Source organism: Eschrichtius robustus, chromosome 7, assembly GCF_028021215.1.
Source record: "Eschrichtius robustus isolate mEscRob2 chromosome 7, mEscRob2.pri, whole genome shotgun sequence".
Taxonomy (NCBI): domain Eukaryota; kingdom Metazoa; phylum Chordata; class Mammalia; order Artiodactyla; family Eschrichtiidae; genus Eschrichtius; species Eschrichtius robustus.
Genome location: NC_090830.1, coordinates 112,811,288 through 112,827,183, shown reverse-complemented (window position 1 = coordinate 112,827,183; position 15,896 = coordinate 112,811,288). Strand labels below are relative to the sequence as shown.

The window sequence follows — 15,896 nt, the reverse complement described above, 5'->3', positions numbered from 1 at the left end:
CCCAGGAACAAGAGTCACACACATCAGGGGCTGCTGTAAGTTGGGGAGGAGGCCACGCCTCCTCTCTTTCTCATGAGAATCTTTTATTTGCCCCAACTGAAGGGTGGGCACGGGGTGTTAAATAAGAACTGGAATAGGCGGGGACACTGTACAGAGGGGCCCAGGAAGGGGGCTGGTGGGTGGGCAGCAGTTCAGTGCACCTGAGGCTGGGGATGTCCGTGGCAGAGCCCTCCTGGTGGCTCAGGAGGGGGGCCCAGCTTCTCTGCTTCCTGTTCCACCGACTGGCTCCCGTATGCACTATCCTCCTTCACCTCTGCTGGGGGAGTGGACACGGGGAAGGGCATAGGGAAGAGTCAAGGCCTCAGGCCTCCCACTCTCCAAGCCCAGATCCACCTTTCAGGTAGGGCCCCTTTACCTGTGCTAGGCAGCTTTTCTCGGGTCTCAGGACCCCTCAGGAGCCTCACTCCCTCCTCCAGGCCCATGTCAGACAGGGCATCCAGCAGGCCCGCCAAGTCCCCACCAGCCAGCTGAGAAGAAGGAAGAGGCATGAGACTTGAGTTACGGTTAGGGTGTGGTGTCCCCAAAGAAGCACCAGAGATCTGAGACTGGGGCATGGAGCACGGGACGGGGACTGACTGACCTTGTAACTGCGTAGGAGACTGCCACTGGGTGAGGCTGTCTTTCGATACGTGTCCACCAGACTGCGCAGACCCAGCCGTTCTGCCAGCTCTGCCCAGCTGCCCTGGGCTCCTGGCCCGTCTAGCAGATGCTCCAGGTTCTGTAGGACTGTATCCTCAAGTGGCATCTCTGGCCCTGAGGGGGACACACACATAATATGTTAGTTACCCCCCGGAGATGGGCAAAAACACAGCTGAATGCCACCTTTCTCACATGGTAACCTGATAAGGCAGGAAGGGCCACTGGGGGCAATGGACGGAGAACAGGGATGGAGAAAGGGAGACCTCCTTGAGTGGCCCTGAAGGAGAAGAGACCTCTGTGAGCAGGGGTCTGGGGTCTGGCAGTGGGTGGGGAGATCTCACCTGCAGGGCTAGGTGGGGTCAGGGGGGGCGCCATGGTGTCCTGAGCAGCATTTAGCAGCAAGGTCTTCACCTGGGGAGACAGCCTCAGCCTTGACTACCTCCCATCACAGTCCTTAAGCCCAGGTACCAAATACTCAGGACCCATCTATAAGCCCAGATGCCCCATCCCCTGGTACTTCTAGTCCCAGGCTGGCCTCACCTTGCTGCTGCGAGTGAGGTCAAGAGGTGTGTGGCCCCGAAAGCTGCCTCGGGTGTCCCTCTCAGGGCCCTCAGAATCTGAGTCACTACCAGAGGTGGGGGGCGAAGGCAGTGGGCACAGGGGCTCCTCGTTCTCTGCATGGATGTCGGCACCTGAGTAAGGGGATAGTCATGGAGAGGTACGACAGGAGCCCACATTAAGGATGCAAAGTGGGGGGACTGGGAGGCACCCCTTTCCTTCCCCCCCAGCCCTGTTCATATGCCCCTGAGAGTGAGACTGACCAGCCTTCAGAAGGAGGCGGGTGAGGGTCGGGGATCCCAGTCCAGCTGCCAGGTGTAGGGGCGTGTTTCCCGCAAAGGTACGGGCATTCACATTGGCCCGGAGCTGTGGGGTGCAAAGGAGTGGTTGATCACAGCACCGACTGATTGGCTGTCCCTCCGCCACACCCTCCCCGTCCCTAGTCCCTCCACACCCTTGGCTCCATGCCTTCCACAATCCTCAGTCCCACCTTGGTGACCAGATGGGTGACCAACCCCAGCTCCTCCATTTCTGTGGCTAGATGCAGGGCTGTTCGGCCCCCCTGCCGCTCTGCAGCCTCCACTTCAGCCCCGTTGTCCACCAGCAGATCCAGGCACTCGGGGCTTCGGGCACGGACCGCCAAGTGTACTGGGTACAGCCCTAGTGACACAGGATGCTCAGCCTGCAGCTGTGCCGCCAATGTGACCCCTTGACCATCTGACCTCGATGCCTCATGTCCACTACAGGCACTCACCAGGTACCCTCCCTGGTCCCCACCCTTGCCCGCTGGTCCAGGTGATGAACTCACCTTCAAAGTCTGGCACGTGCAACAGTTGGGGCATGCTGGGAACCCCACTCCGCAGCAGGGTGCGCAGCAGGTCGGGGGCACTGGCACGTGCCCGGAGTGCCAGGTGCACGGCTGAGTCTCCATGCCGATCCAGCAGTGCTGGATCTGCGCCCACCTGCAGCAGGAAGCTCACCACGCTGGTCTGCCCGGTGATCACTGCCAGATGCAGGGGCGTCTGGGGAGGCAGGCAGAATGAGCCAGGCCTGCTCCTGGCCTAGACCCACCTGACTTCCAACCCCTACCCCCTCACCAATAGATGCCCCTCACCTGGTGCAGGTGGTTGGTGAGATTGACAACGCCGAGGTGCGGGGCGTGGTAGATGACGTGGGCTATTTGCTCAATGACGCTGGTCTGCCCGTGGATGATGGCCAAATGCAGCGGCCTGGGGGTTGGGGAGTGAGACTCTGGCCTAGCAAGCCCAGCAACTCAGCATCCTTCACTCTCAAAACCCCGCCACCTCCACAGTCTCTCTCCCTCGGCCCTGTCTAGCCCAGACATCTCCAAGGACATCGCTGCACCTGAACTTAATACTTCCGAGCACCTTTTGCGCTAAGTACGTACTATTACTGTGCCCCTTTAAAACTGAAGTGTGCAGAGATCAAGTATCTTGGACAGAACTAGAGCATAGCGAGGCCAGGCTTGAAACCGGGTCTGTACAACTCCAGAGCCCTGGCTCTTTTTAAGTCCCTTTCCCGCCCCGCACCCCAAGACTTTCCACCCGCGCCGAGCCCAGGACCCCGCCCGCCCGGCCGCCCGCCCTCCCACCTACGTGTCTCCGTTCTCGTCCTGCGCGGTCAGCAGGTGGCGCTGTCCCGCCAGCAGCGCGCGCGCGTCTGCCGTGACGCCGTAGTCGAGCAAGGCTCGGGCGCTGCGCTGCGCCAGGCCGAACAGGCGCGCGTTGTATTCCCGGGCTGGGGGCGACAGGGGGTGTGGGCGTGGGCTAGGTCCCCACCCGCAGCATCCCGACTGCCCGGATTCCCGAGGCCATACCTCGATGCAGCAGCTCCGGGGCCTGCTGTTCGCGCTGGAGGGTCCCGGAGGGGGCGCTCGGCTCTGCTGCTTCCTCCCCAGCATCCACGCTAGGCGCCTCGGAGGCCATCTGCGCCCCGCCCCCGCCTCCCGGGTAGCAGCCCATTGGGGCCGCACCGGACTGGTAGGGGCTGTAGGCCAAGGAGGAGGAGAAAAAGCCGAGGCTGCCACCTGTGGACACAGGCAGGACTGTGGGGAGGGGGCACCAGGAGGACTCTTCCACATTTCTTCCCCCACAACTTTTCTCCCCTTTACCCCTCCCTCATCCATTCCCCTTCCTGCCACCAGCACTCACCTCCTCCTCCAGCTCCTCCATAACCCCCAGCCGAGCCCCCAGAGCCTCCACCCATGTGGGAGCCACCCCCAAAGGGCTGGGAGAAGGTGGGCAAGGCTTTCCTCCGCTTCCGCTGCACCTCCTCCTTGTCTGGGGGGGGAGAGGCAAATGAGATGTTAAAACCCCAACTCACGCCTTGCCTCAAGAGCCCTGTCCCATGTTTGGTAATGGCCTTTCCCCTGAAAGCCCTCAGGCTGGCTCCTAGGGTCACCTCTTCCTGGGACCTTCCCTACTCCTGATTTGACTCATGGGTCCCCTGATCTAGTTCTTGGGACCCTCCAGCCAAGCCCCCACCCTCCAGCCCCCCTGGGATCTTCAGCCCAGCTCCACCTTCCACCAGAGGATAATAGGTGAACTGTTTGGAGTCAGAGACATCCCCCCCACGCTTGCGTTTCAGTTGCAGGAACACGGTTACAGGACGCTCAATCTTCATCTTGTGATAGGGAGGTGTCCGGAACACGATGGCATACTAGGGGGAAGGAGAACATAAGGTGTATTAAGGGCTTGGCCTAATTTGGGCCCAGGCCCAGCCCTGGCCCTAGGGTACCTGTTTGTGAACATCTGTGGGAGAGAAGTCCCCGAAGGCCTGCCATCCATTCTCATCATCCTCGTAGAACCGAACCTCAATGTCATCTGCAGGGGAAATTGAAGTTTGGCCACAGCTCCTAGTAGAATCTCCAGGGCCATTTGTCCTGAAGCTGTCCCGGTCCCCAAGCTTGATACCCAACATCCCTAGCTCCCAGCCTAGGCTCCAGCCTCACCTTTCTGCACCTTGTCACAAAGCAGATAAACCTCATCTCCACCCCGCACAGAGCCAGCTGTCTTGTCCATTCGAGAAATCTTCAGGTTTGAGGCTCCAGGAGACTCTATGGAGATGGGATATCAATTACTTGAGAGGATATAATAGCCATGGTCCCAATTATGGAGCCAGGGGCTTTGTATTATCTGAACAACCCCAAGAGGTACAGGAACTGCTAGTATCTTCATTTGCTCAAGATGGAAGCCACACTCAGAGAGGGGAAATGACTTGCTCAAGATCACTCAGCTCATACATGGTGGGGCCAAGTTCAAACCCAGGCCTATCTGACTCCACAGTTCAGGGTTGCCCTCCATGCTCCCTCTGGCACCCAGGCCCCAGGTGATCAGGATACTCACTGCTGTCATGGATGGGCTGAGAGATAACTGGCTTCAGGGGCAGAGAGAAGGAGCCATCACTGGCTCGAAGGAAGGCAGAAAAGCGCAGCCGCACAATGCTCAGATCCATCACCTTCTTTAGTTCCTTGGCCTCCTGCTCCAGCTCCCGACGCTCAGCCTCTGGGCAGCGGGCACACATGTGACCCCTGGACTCCTCCTCCTTCTCTACTCCTTCCATGACCACCTCCCATGACTCCCTCCGTCTCCTCCATACCCGTAAGGCCCTGGGGCCTGGAGCGAAGCCGCTGTCTCTGAAGTTTTTGTATCATAATCTCCATCATGTTCTTCTTGGTCACATGCAGGACACCAAGGTTGTTAAATCTGGGGAGGGGAGGGGAGGAGTCAGAGGCCTTGCAGGCAGTTCTTTCCTCCTGAGGCACCCTCCCCACTGCCAGGGCTCAGCTCAGCCCTACTTCCTCTAGGAAGCTTTTCTAGTTTTCACTTGGGGCCTTGGGTTCTAGGGCCAACCAGGGTCTCTCCCCTTGGTCAGATGCTAAGCTCACAGAGGTGGGCTGGGGCCTAGAACTGGCAAGCAATGAGGGGGCACACCAGTGGGGACCAGGGGTAGGGGGCACCTACTGGGCAGTCATGTCCTTGGGCCCCACAGACACTGCGCAGACCCCCAGCTCCGAGCATTGCTTGCCCACCAAACTGTGGGCGTGAGCACGAGGCGGGTCACTGTGTGTTACCAGGTCCACCTCGATCTTGGCCGGTCCCTCGTAGTTACAGATCTGTGAGGGGTGAGGGCTGTCAGTAATGCCCATGAACACACTGTCCACTAGCCCACCCTCCAGCACTATTCTGGCTCACCTTGACAGTGGGATAAGTCTTCCGACCCTTCTCGCTGGAGGCACCTGGCAGTCCTCCGTGGGAAGGGCCTTCACAGCCATATCGAAATCGGAAGCCTCGCTGAAGGTGCCAGGGCACAGTGACATTGTGACCAGGAGAGACACCACCCCCCCATCCCCCCCAGCCAGCAGTGACGATAATGACTGGATGTGTGTATCCTGAATCACAACCACACCACTGTGATCATCAGCAGCTAACCATCCCAACCCGAAGTGGGTCTGTGTCAGTTACCCTCCCTGTGGCCACCCAGCTGCAACTACCCCACTCGCCTCCAAAGCTGAAGCCATCCCACACTATCCCTTCCACTCGCTCACCTGCTTAGGCTGTTCCACGATCACCAGGTAGGGGCCATCAGCTGGGGACAGAGGGGCCTTGCTGAGCCAGGATCTCTGAGCCCATTCCCAAGGCAGAGGGCACATGCTCCTCCCTTCCCCTCCCTCCAAGACAAGGGGAGGTCAGGGGACTTACTAACCTGTCTCTGGGGCTGGCTCCTTGGGCTGCACAATGGACGGGTTGAATTTGAAATCGTCATATTCAATGATGCCATCCAGACCCTGGTTTGGAGACAGACTGGGGTGGCAGCTGATTCTGAGCCACCCCCAGAGCCCTCCACCTCTCAGCTCTGTAAGCCCTCAGTAATGACTCCCTCTCCTCCCCAGGCCCATATGAAAGCTCCTACTGTAAGCAGTTTGTAGACAGACTGACTGACAGGCAGGGTGAGATAATCTGAGGACATTACAGGTGTCGGGGAGTAGATGGCACTCCGAAAGACGGGCAGACAAGCAGACAGGCACAGGGGGGGCAGACGGCCGGCTTTGGGGCCAGGCGGCGTGACTCACTGGGTCGTAGCAACTGTCCATGTCTCTGGGCTAGGCCCGGCTCTGTCCGGTGGCTTCGGCGGGTCCTGTTCCCCAGAGTTTCAGGCGCCCGCCTTAGGTGGGGAGGAGTGGCGGGGGTAGGGAGAGACAGATCAGGACGGGAGTTGGGGGAAGAGGGGGGCCCAAATTTGGGGGAGGGTCCGATCTCCTCCAGCTACCCGTCCGGGTGTGGCGGGCAAGCTCCGGTGGAGGGCGAAATCTGGAGCTGGGCTGGGCCGGGCCGGGGAAGGGGCAGGAAAGTTAGAACAGCTTAGGAAAGTCCCGAAAATACCAGGGGGAGGCGGGGCCGGAGGGGGCGGGCCTGGAAATGACGCCACTGGCCGCGCCCCCGAGGCGGGAGGGGCGCGAGGTCTTCTCGCTGGCCTGCGGGCGCCTGCAGCATCTCTACAAGCAGAGGAGCGGCCAGACCCAGAGAAGGCCCCGCGGGGTTGGGGGCCACCTTCTCCCTCCAGAGCAGGCGCCAGGGACTGGAGGGTCTTTCAAGGCCGGGGGAGGCTACTAGTCCGGGGCCAGGCCCTCCTCCCGTCCCTTTCCCCTCCCCCGTCCTGGAGCAACCTCGGGATTTTCTACTCCGAGAGAGGCCACGGCTGATTCACCCCGGGGGGTTTTGGGGGGATATTCCTACTGTAAGAAGGCCTCCTCCCCGAAGGCCTGTAGGCGGGGGCTCTTCCCAGTCGGGGGCCCCGGGGTTCTGCCCCGAGAACCGGTCTCTGGGGCCACGGGGCGGCGGGAGGAAAGGTGTCTCCTCCTTGGGATGGGTTCCTCTATTCCCTCTCCCCGAAACATCTGTACAGCCGTTGATTCCCACACCGCACCTGCTTTGGGGGCCCACGCCCCCCCCCAGTCCCATAGCCGTGTGTAATGCATGTATGTGTCTGCATCACAGGTGTACAAGTGTGTTTCGGCCCATGTGCTTGTGTGTGCATGGTGTGAACATGCGTGTACAGGTGAGCGTCCTTAAACTAATCAGTGTGGACACATGTCTGAGCATGTATGTAAGGGCACAGGTGAACATATCTTTGAGTTTCTGCGTGAAGGGTATGGGTCCAGGCACCTGTGCACGGGTGAGTGTGTTTTGCGTGTGCATGTGTGTGCGAGTCTGAGTGCATGGACGACCCTGTGCACCCGCCGGCATATGTGTAGATGTACGTACGGCCCGCGTCTTTGTACAGGGATATTGATGTGTATCCGCGTGTCTTGTTCGTGTGCGTGCTCTCTGGAGTGTGCAGATGCCGCTCTTAAGCTCTGGGGCTCGGTCAGCTAAGGGCCTTCCTCCTGCCCTTCCCGGCGTCCCGCCACCCAGGGGTCTGAACCCAGCCACTCACCGCGGCGGCGTCTCCGGTTCCGGATTATCTCCCTGCCCGACCCACCTCGGACGGGTCGCGACACCTCTCCAACCACCAGGACTCCAGCCGGGAAAGCCCCTTTTCGGCCCCCGGGAGGGGGGAATTCCCGTGACGTTTCCGTGCGTCACTCGCCGTGCCCTTTTTTATTGGCTGAAAGTTTAAGTCCCGGACTCGCGCAACCAATCAGGAGTGACTCAGTCAGCCCCTTAGAGGAGAAATATTCGCGCAGCGCGGGAAGCAGAAGTGAGAATGACTCTCAGGCGCTGGCTCTGGCCTGGGGACCAGTCCGCTGCGGGATCCGCTGACCGAGTGCCATTCCCCAGTCGAAGGACCCGGCTCCAGTCTCCTCACCCACCCAGGCCTGTCCCAACCGGCTGGCAGCCCCCGCTGCTGCTCGGCTTTATGGTGCGCCTAATGCTTGGCCACTTCTGAAGCCGGGGAACCCCAAGGGGAAGCTGGTTTGCCTCAGCCCTCTGGTCCCCCGCCCGGAGCGGGGCCCCGCTGCCGGGAAGACTTAGGGGAAGAGGAAGGAAGTTGATCTTGCAGTCGGTTCCAGAGTGCCATCTGGTGGCCCCTCTGGAGCCGCGAGGAGACTCCGTAATCCTCTCTTAATCAGTCTTCCCTGGAAGCGACAATCTGTACCTAAAACTGGTTCTATAAATGGCAGGTTAACAGCTGGCCAGACTTTCAGACCTGAACTCAGGTCTGCGCCGCGTAAGGGAAATGAGTTGTTTATTTGGGAGACTCAGGCCTTGCTCATCGATCACGGAGATTTGGAATATTAGAATGGAAAAGGCATCCAAAATTAATAGTTCAAACTTCCTCCGATGTAGGAAATTGCCTTTTATACAGTTTCCAATGTCCGCTTCGACCTTTCTAGTGGCAGCAAGGTCAGTACAGAGTTTCACAAAGTACTGAACTCCGAGGCTGGACATTTCTGGTTGGCAGAATTTCTTTTTAGGAGGTGCCATGAGTAATCTCCATTCTTGGAGGCGTCCTCCCTTCGGCTCACCGAGGTAGAACACAGGCTGTTGTTTCAGATCTTTCCTGCAACTTGCCCCTGACCTTAATAATGGAATTACAGGCCTGCAGTAGCTCTACATAAAGGGGGACTATTATGGCCCTTGATTTGGGCTATTTCCTGTCACTTCCCCCTCTTCATGTTGCCTGCAAATGGAATGTGCCAGATACTGTGTTAAGATACTTTAGTATAAATTCTTATTCTTCCTCCCAGCAGCGCTAGGAGGTAAATATTACCTTTACTGATAAAGAAATTAAGGCTCAGAGAGGTGAAGTAACACAACCAAATACACAGCTAGAAAGGGACAGAGTGAGAATCAAACCCAGTCTCTTAACTCTAGGACAAAGCTCTTTCCCCTAAATTTGTATAAAACAAAGAAGGCCTTTCCACCACACTGTGGGCCTCCAAATGATTTGTCAGAATCCAGGGATATTGTCTACTACATTCCGCTGGTAAATCAGACCCATAACCGTTAAATTAAAATGGAATGAGGTTAGATTGGTGTACTACAACTTAGTGAACCTGTGCTAATTACCATTGATTACAACTGTCCTTTCAAAGTGCTCATAAATCAACAGCTGAAATTGGCATGAACACTTCTAGTCTCCAAAATGTCTCTAAAAGCAACCCTAGGGGTTGAGCTATTCTTTTTTATTTAATTAATTAATTAATTTATTTATTGGCTGCGTTGGGTCTTCTGTTGCTGCGCGCGGGCTTTCTCTAGTTGCAGCGAGCGGGGGCTACTCTTCGCTGCAGTGCGAGGGCTTCTCATTGCGGTGGCTTCTCTTGTTGCGGAGCACAGGCTCTAGGCACGCAGGCTTCAGTAGTTGTGGCACATGGGCTTCAGTAGTTGTGGCTCACGGGCTCAAGAGCGCAGGCTCAGTAGTTGTGGCACACGGGCTTAGTTGCTCCGCGGCATGTGGGATCTTCCCGGACCAGGGCTCGAACCCATGTCCCCTGTATTGGCAGGCGGATTCTTAACCACTGCGCCACCAGGGAAGCCCAAGGGGTTGAGCTATTCTAATTATAAGATTCTGAGCTGTAATTTCTATTTATTTATTTATTTGTTTGTTTATTTTTGGCTGCATTGGGTCTTCGTTGCTGCACGCAGCCTTTCTCTATTTGCAGCGAGCGGGGGCTACTCTTCGTTGCAGTGCGCAGGCTTCTCATTGCAGTGGCTTCTCTTGTGGAGCATGGGCTCTAGGTGCACAGGCTTCAGTAGTTGTGGCTTGCGGGCTGTAGAGCACAGGCTCAGTAGTTGTGGCGCATGGGCTTAGTTGTTCCGTGGCATGTGGGATCTTCCCGGACCAGGGCTTGAACCCATGTCCCCTGCACTGGCAGGTGGATTCTTAACCACTGCGCCACCAGGGAAGCTGTAGTTTATCTGGAGATTTAAAAAAAGAAAAACCTTTATCATAGAAAGTTTCAAACATATATAGTGGAGAAAATAGTATAATGAATCCCCATGTACTCATCAGTCAGCTCCAACAATTCCCAGTGTTGGCCTGGAGATTTTAACTGACTCAAAGTTTATTGTTAGTTGCTATAGCCTCATCTATCTGGACTTAAGAAACCTCTTCATTGTTTGTTTCACTAATTTCCAACCTAATGATTATCTCTGTTTCTGTACCCAGGCCTAGCACTACTGCTGGCCCAGAAGAGAGGCACCATAAATTCACTCCATTCATTCACCAATAAATAGGGAGGGCCTATTCTAGAAATCAGTGTCCCTATTTGAAGACAAAAATCAAATGGTTGTATCATATGTCAGTTGGTGGTAAGTGCTACAGAGAAAAATGAAGTAGTAAGAGTATAGAGAGTGACAAGTGTTTTCTGTGTAGCAGTCAGGAAGTGTTCTCTGATGAGGTAACATTTGAACAGTGACTTGAAAAAAGTGAGGGGGTGAGTTATGTGGATATCTGAGGGAAGAGCATTCCAGGTGGACGCACCAGTAGTGTAAAGGTCTGATACAAATGTGTTTGGTATACTTGAGGACCAGCAAGAAGGTTAGTTAGGTAGGTGAGAAAAAGTAAGAACTTTGGATTTTATGCTGAATGAGATGGAAATCCATTTGAGGGTTTTGGGCAGTGGAGTGAAAATGATATGACATGTGTTAAAAGTATCCATTTGGCTGCTGTGTGGAGAGTAAAGGGTAGAGAGTATGGGACTAGAATGAAGGAGGGAGACCAGTAGTCCAATAGATGGTGGCTTAGACTTGGGTGGTAGTAGGTGAGGGTGGGAGAAGTAGTCACATTCTAGATAGATTTGAAAGACAGAAGCAACAAGACTTGCTGAGGGATTGGGTGTGGGATATGGGTGGTGGGGTGTGGGCATTGGTATAAGAACCTAGAAGAGATGAGGGGTAGTTGTACATAAAGTCAGAGTAATGGATGGTATTTAAAGTTTCGACAGTGGACATCACCCCACGATTGAATGTGGAGAAAAGAAGTTGACAAGCACTGAGCCCTGGGGCATTCTTTTTTTTTTTGGCAGCGTTGGGTCTTTGCTGCTGCGCGCGGGCTTTCTCTAGTTGCGGCGAGTAGGGGCTACTCTTCGTTGCAGTGCACTGGCTTATCATTGCGGTGGCTTCTCTTCTTGAGGAGCACGGGCTCTAGATGCACAGTAGCTTCAGTAGTTGTGGTGCATGGGCTCAATAGTTGTAGCACGCAGGCTCTGTAGTTGTGGCTCGTGGGCTCAGTAGTTGTGGCTCACGGGCTTAGTTGCTCTGCAGCATGTGGGATCTTCCAGGACCAGGGCTCAGACCTGTGTCCCCTGCATGGGCAGGCGGATTCTTAACCACTGCACCCCACCACTACAACTTTTGAGCTGAGGAAGTGTCATAGGAAAGACCATGGGGTTTAGAGTGAGACAGACCTGGGTTTGAATCCCAGCTCCCTAACTTCCCAGGAATTTGGCCTCTCTGAACCTGTTGCCTCATCTGTAGGAGGAGTAAATACCTCTACAAGGTTGGGTAAGCAGTGCACTTAATATTGACATATATTGGTGTTCCAACAATGTCACTTCTCCATGTTAGGGTCTTAAAAGTCTCTAGCTTTCCTCTGGACTTTTTGAAACCTGCTATCCTAGGGTTCTTATAGGCGACATCATTAAGACCAGCATTTCCCTTCAGATTATTCTATCACTTTCCCACAAGTTTTGTCACTTCCACATCATCAGCCATTCTTTGTTGGTCAGAATTAAGGCCTGAATATTAGTTCTTCTTGTAGTTTCCCTTGCCTGACAGAGACAACACTGTCAACTACACAAGTCACGTATGTGTCAGTTGATCTTTCTATAACAGAATGAGACTTCCGACATTTTTCTTTGCTTGCCAGCGGGGAAGGGTTCAGTTTGCAATTACTCCAGCTTCTTTCCTAATATTTGCAAACCGAGGGATACAGACTTTTCATATTCCTTTGTTCATAGGATGGCCTTCAGACTTCTACACAGTAGTCAATGTTGTTTCCCCCATAGGGAAACAGAAGCTTCTGAAGGCAGAGCTGTGGGGCTTAGAAGGGAGAACAGAGATGTTATAGCTGAAGCCAACGGCCCTAGTGTTAACCTGACTGTAGTTCCGGGCTTTTCTGCACTCATACAGAAATGTGCAAAGGAGGAGTGCAGTCTTACTCCTAATTTTCCCAGGGGCAAGGCTTCTAGTTAGTGTGGAAAGCAGGCATGGTCTGGACTACTTGCAGAAGGAAGGGAAGAGGGAGAAACTAGTGTAAGAGCTACGGGACTCATGTCAGTATTGGTCCACATCAGGCTGTTTCCATTTCCAAAGCACCCGAGGGAGGCACTTACAGACATCCAGACCCAGCAACATCCACGTGGTTGTGCTGAGCAAAGGGAAGCCCAAGGTGCTGAACGATTACATAGATATCTAGGCCCAATGAAGAGGTGAGTGCCCCTAACTCTCCATGAGGGAGGCCAGCTGGTAGTACAGCAGGTACCACTCTCTGCCCTCCCTTCCCCCGGGGGGAAGAGACCATGGTGAAGGAGGATGCCAAGATGATGGAGGTGCTTCACTTGGGAAAGCTTAATAGTATTCTGCATCGCACCCACAGTACCTCACCCCTGTAGGGGCCACACTGCCTGCACCATCCACACTCCCACTTGTCTTACCCTGACGCAAAGGGAAAGAAGGGGAGGGGTTCTCTAATCATGCTGCAGTGACTGGGGTGGATGGAGGCTGTGGGATGGGAAGAAATTTTCCCTCCTCAGTTCTGGGCCAAAATGAATGCCCTGTGTCCAGAAACACATGATCACAGCTATGGGCAAGATAGCCTCCCACCCCTTAAGCCCCATGGGCTCCTCTGTGCTCCTGGGACTTTGAGGCACATCTGAGGGAAGACTTCTGAATACCTACAGCTCAGCTCTGGTTCACCTTCCCTTTGATCCCAGCCTAGGCTGTCACGGTTATCTCCGATGGAGTAGTTAGGGAAGAGGACAACTGCCAACCCCCTAGCGCATCCCTGGTGCTAAGGGGGCACTGCTGTGATGGTGGTGGTGGGGCAGCAGCAGTGAAGGAATCCTGACTGCGTCCTGGCGTCTGGCTGGCTGGTGACCAGGGGCCACGTGGGCCAGACTGTTGGTAGGCTCGGTCTCATTTCTGTTCATGTGATGGCCTGGGTATCCCAAAACATGGTACCCACAAGCTCAAGAAGGAAACCAGAAGGAAAGGCAATGATGTTGGTACTAAGACATTTATTACATCATAAAAAATCCATTGTTGTCCTGTTTTTCCATATGTACATGCTCCTGTGGACAGTCCCTCTGTCCAGCCCCACCTGCCCACCCTCCATGGCGCCAATCAACTCTCCAAACTGACCAACTGATTAATAAAAGAGGAAGAACTAGAGGAGGTGGCCCAGGGCTGATGGGAGTGGGGTTGGGAGAGGGAAACAAAGTGCAGAGTGGTTGGCTTGGCTATCGATGCCTGACCACGGGCAGGAGGAGCACAAGGGTGGGCACTGCAGGGTTGGTACAGTGATGCCTCCCCGAGCTGCCAGGCTGCAGGTGATACCTGAGTGTGCTCTCAGGTTGGACTCCCAGGAATGGAGAGCAGAGGAGGAAGGTCCCACAGACTGACTGTGGGTCCCAGGAGGGGCTATAAAAGTTCTTTTTCGGGTCCCCATCCAAGTAGCAGTGATAGCAGCTTGGCCTGGGACTGAAGAATTTGCGGCCCCTGGGACAGCTGAGAGGTGGGCCAGGGACAGCCTGGTAGGAAGTACTAGTCCTGATCGCTGAGGGGCCTGCCTTAGTTGACCTCAGAGGTGGGCAGGGGGTCTGTGGGGCGGGGTGTGGCCAGGAGGGGCACAGGTGAGGTGGCCTCGATGAGAGCGGGGTTGAGTATGATAGGCAGAGTCATGGGGGGCACGCCCACCTGCAGTGGGGAGGCCAAGGGCTGCAGGATCAGTGGGGGCTGAGCCAGGGGTGGAGGCCCATCCGGGGTAGGGCTCAGCCTGCTGGGGCTGGATGCCACTGGTGATCCAGAGGAGCTGCTGTTGGCAGGTCGGGGGCCCTCGGGCTTCTCAAAGTCTAGAGGGAAAGCAAGGTGGCTGCAGTCAGACTCCCTCATATTCTGCAGCTAGTTTACCAAACTTCTGCTCCTCCCATTCCTGTAAGCAAAATGACTCCTCCCAGTCTACATAGTTGAGAGTCTCTGCTCAAAACTTATTCCAGTGTCCAGCTACCTTATATCTACCCTTTATCTCCTTTGCTGTACCTCCAGTAGGTTAATTTTTGGTCTGGTCTTTATTAGAATTCCTGAAGGGCAACCTCTGCATATTCATTCCAAGTCCCTGATCCAGCCTCCTTCTCTGAAGCCTGAAAATCCCAGGCAGCTAGCTCATCATAGCTGACCTGGCCCTGCCATTTCCCATAAGAAGAGCAGGTGAACAGGATCTTCTGGTTCTTTCCTTCCCCTGGCTCACAGCCCATGCTCAGCAGCAATCTCAAAGTACTCCGGGCCTCCTTGACTTCCTGTTTGACATCCAGCAAACTCGCTCAGAGGGACTCACCACAGGTCCCCAGCTCAGAGGGCATCTCTGGGGGAGGTGGATGGCCAGGTGTCCTGGTGTCACCAGCAGCAGGAGTCAGGTGGGCTGAGGCCAGAGGTTTTGGGGCATGAGGCTCCATGGGCACAGGGTCTGGGGAGGGTAGAGAATCCAGATGGCAGCTCTCGGTGCTTTCTTTCAACTAGAGTCCTGGCTACCCACTAGACTTCCCACCCACCCCAGGCACAGAGAACTAATTGTTAGCTCCAGACTCTCTTTGATGAAGTTGGTCGGAGCCCCCTACCCTGGATGACAGTCTGCTTGAAGAGCTCATCTCGTAGGTGGGGCAGGAAACAGTCAATGCGCTCCCAGGTGATCTCCCAGAGGGCTGAGGGGCTGCCTCCTCGGGCATCCGCACTGTGGAAAATCTCTGCTGTGTCCATCACCAGGAGCATGTTCTTCAGAGACTCAGGGATGGCCTCTGACTGCAGGTGGCAGTGGGGCCATGAGAATGGGAAAGAGGGCATGGGGGGTTATGGTAAGGAGAAGGCAGCCACCAAGGGGGAAACAGCAAGTCTTCCCAGAAGATGGGAGAGGAAGTAGGCAGCTGGAGTTGGGCTGAGGCAGAACGTACCAGTAAGTCACTGGAGCCTGCGTGCATGTACTTGTCCATGAAATCCAGGATGGTCAGCCAGAGGGCCGCAAAGGTAGAGAGCGACAGCAGTGGAGACAGGTGCTGCAGGAAGACCTATGGCCCCCCAGCCCCTTTCAGCCAAGAGTAGGGTAGGAGCCTTCTGCAACCCTCTCCACGGGTGGGAGGCAAGCCTGCCCTATCTTGTGTGGGAATCCTGGATCAGAGACTCCTCTGAATTCCAAAATCCTCCCAGGTCCCTGGGTCCTGCTGAGTCTCCATAGCTGGGGGTCCTAAGCACCTACATTACATCTCTAGGTCCTCCCAGCAGCCTTGGCTTCCCTGCTTGCGAAGAGGCAGGTGTGGGGAGAGTGGGTGGGTGTAGGGTGGTGAGCAGTACCTTAGAGAGCAGGGTGGAAGCCCTCATCCGGGTCTCCTCCATCCCGCCCACATCTGCAGGGCTGATGTTTTCCAAGAGCTTGGTCAGTAGAGGAAACAGCACCTGGTGGGTAAG

General features: G+C 55.5%; 2 protein-coding genes across 10 annotated transcripts in view; both read right to left on the bottom strand.

Annotated features, from left to right (window-relative positions):
• Window positions 1-36: 36 nt before the first annotated feature.
• Window positions 37-7,859, bottom strand: NFKB2 (nuclear factor kappa B subunit 2). Of its 4 annotated transcripts, XM_068548450.1 has the most exons (23): window positions 7,714-7,859; window positions 6,350-6,441; window positions 5,983-6,064; window positions 5,825-5,865; window positions 5,472-5,570; window positions 5,241-5,392; window positions 4,876-4,982; window positions 4,623-4,781; window positions 4,229-4,333; window positions 4,015-4,100; window positions 3,798-3,936; window positions 3,429-3,557; window positions 3,095-3,304; window positions 2,874-3,015; window positions 2,372-2,486; window positions 2,066-2,279; window positions 1,748-1,917; window positions 1,521-1,623; window positions 1,240-1,391; window positions 1,041-1,110; window positions 641-813; window positions 416-527; window positions 37-316 (listed from the first exon to the last, which is right to left on the bottom strand). In XM_068548450.1, exons 2-23 carry the CDS (start codon window positions 6,368-6,370, stop codon window positions 192-194), a joined length of 2,706 nt encoding a protein of 901 aa, XP_068404551.1. In that variant the 5' UTR covers window positions 6,371-6,441; window positions 7,714-7,859; the 3' UTR covers window positions 37-191. The 4 variants fall into 4 exon arrangements, with proteins under 4 accessions (XP_068404551.1, XP_068404549.1, XP_068404552.1 ...); XM_068548448.1 differs by lacking the exon at window positions 7,714-7,859 and having other exon boundaries at window positions 6,350-6,646; XM_068548451.1 differs by lacking the exon at window positions 7,714-7,859 and having other exon boundaries at window positions 37-313; window positions 6,350-6,646.
• Window positions 7,860-13,439: 5,580 nt separating this feature from the next.
• The window catches only part of GBF1 (golgi brefeldin A resistant guanine nucleotide exchange factor 1), a 122,706-nt gene continuing 120,249 nt past the window's right edge, over window positions 13,440-15,896 (bottom strand). For all 6 annotated transcript variants that reach the window (XM_068548442.1, XM_068548445.1, XM_068548446.1 and 3 more), the window contains exons 36-40: window positions 15,783-15,884; window positions 15,386-15,499; window positions 15,056-15,236; window positions 14,776-14,904; window positions 13,440-14,293 (exon numbers count right to left, since the gene is read on the bottom strand). In XM_068548442.1, the coding sequence (XP_068404543.1) occupies window positions 14,013-14,293; window positions 14,776-14,904; window positions 15,056-15,236; window positions 15,386-15,499; window positions 15,783-15,884 (807 nt within the window). In that variant the 3' untranslated portion in view covers window positions 13,440-14,012. The remainder of the gene's footprint in view (window positions 14,294-14,775; window positions 14,905-15,055; window positions 15,237-15,385; window positions 15,500-15,782; window positions 15,885-15,896) is intronic.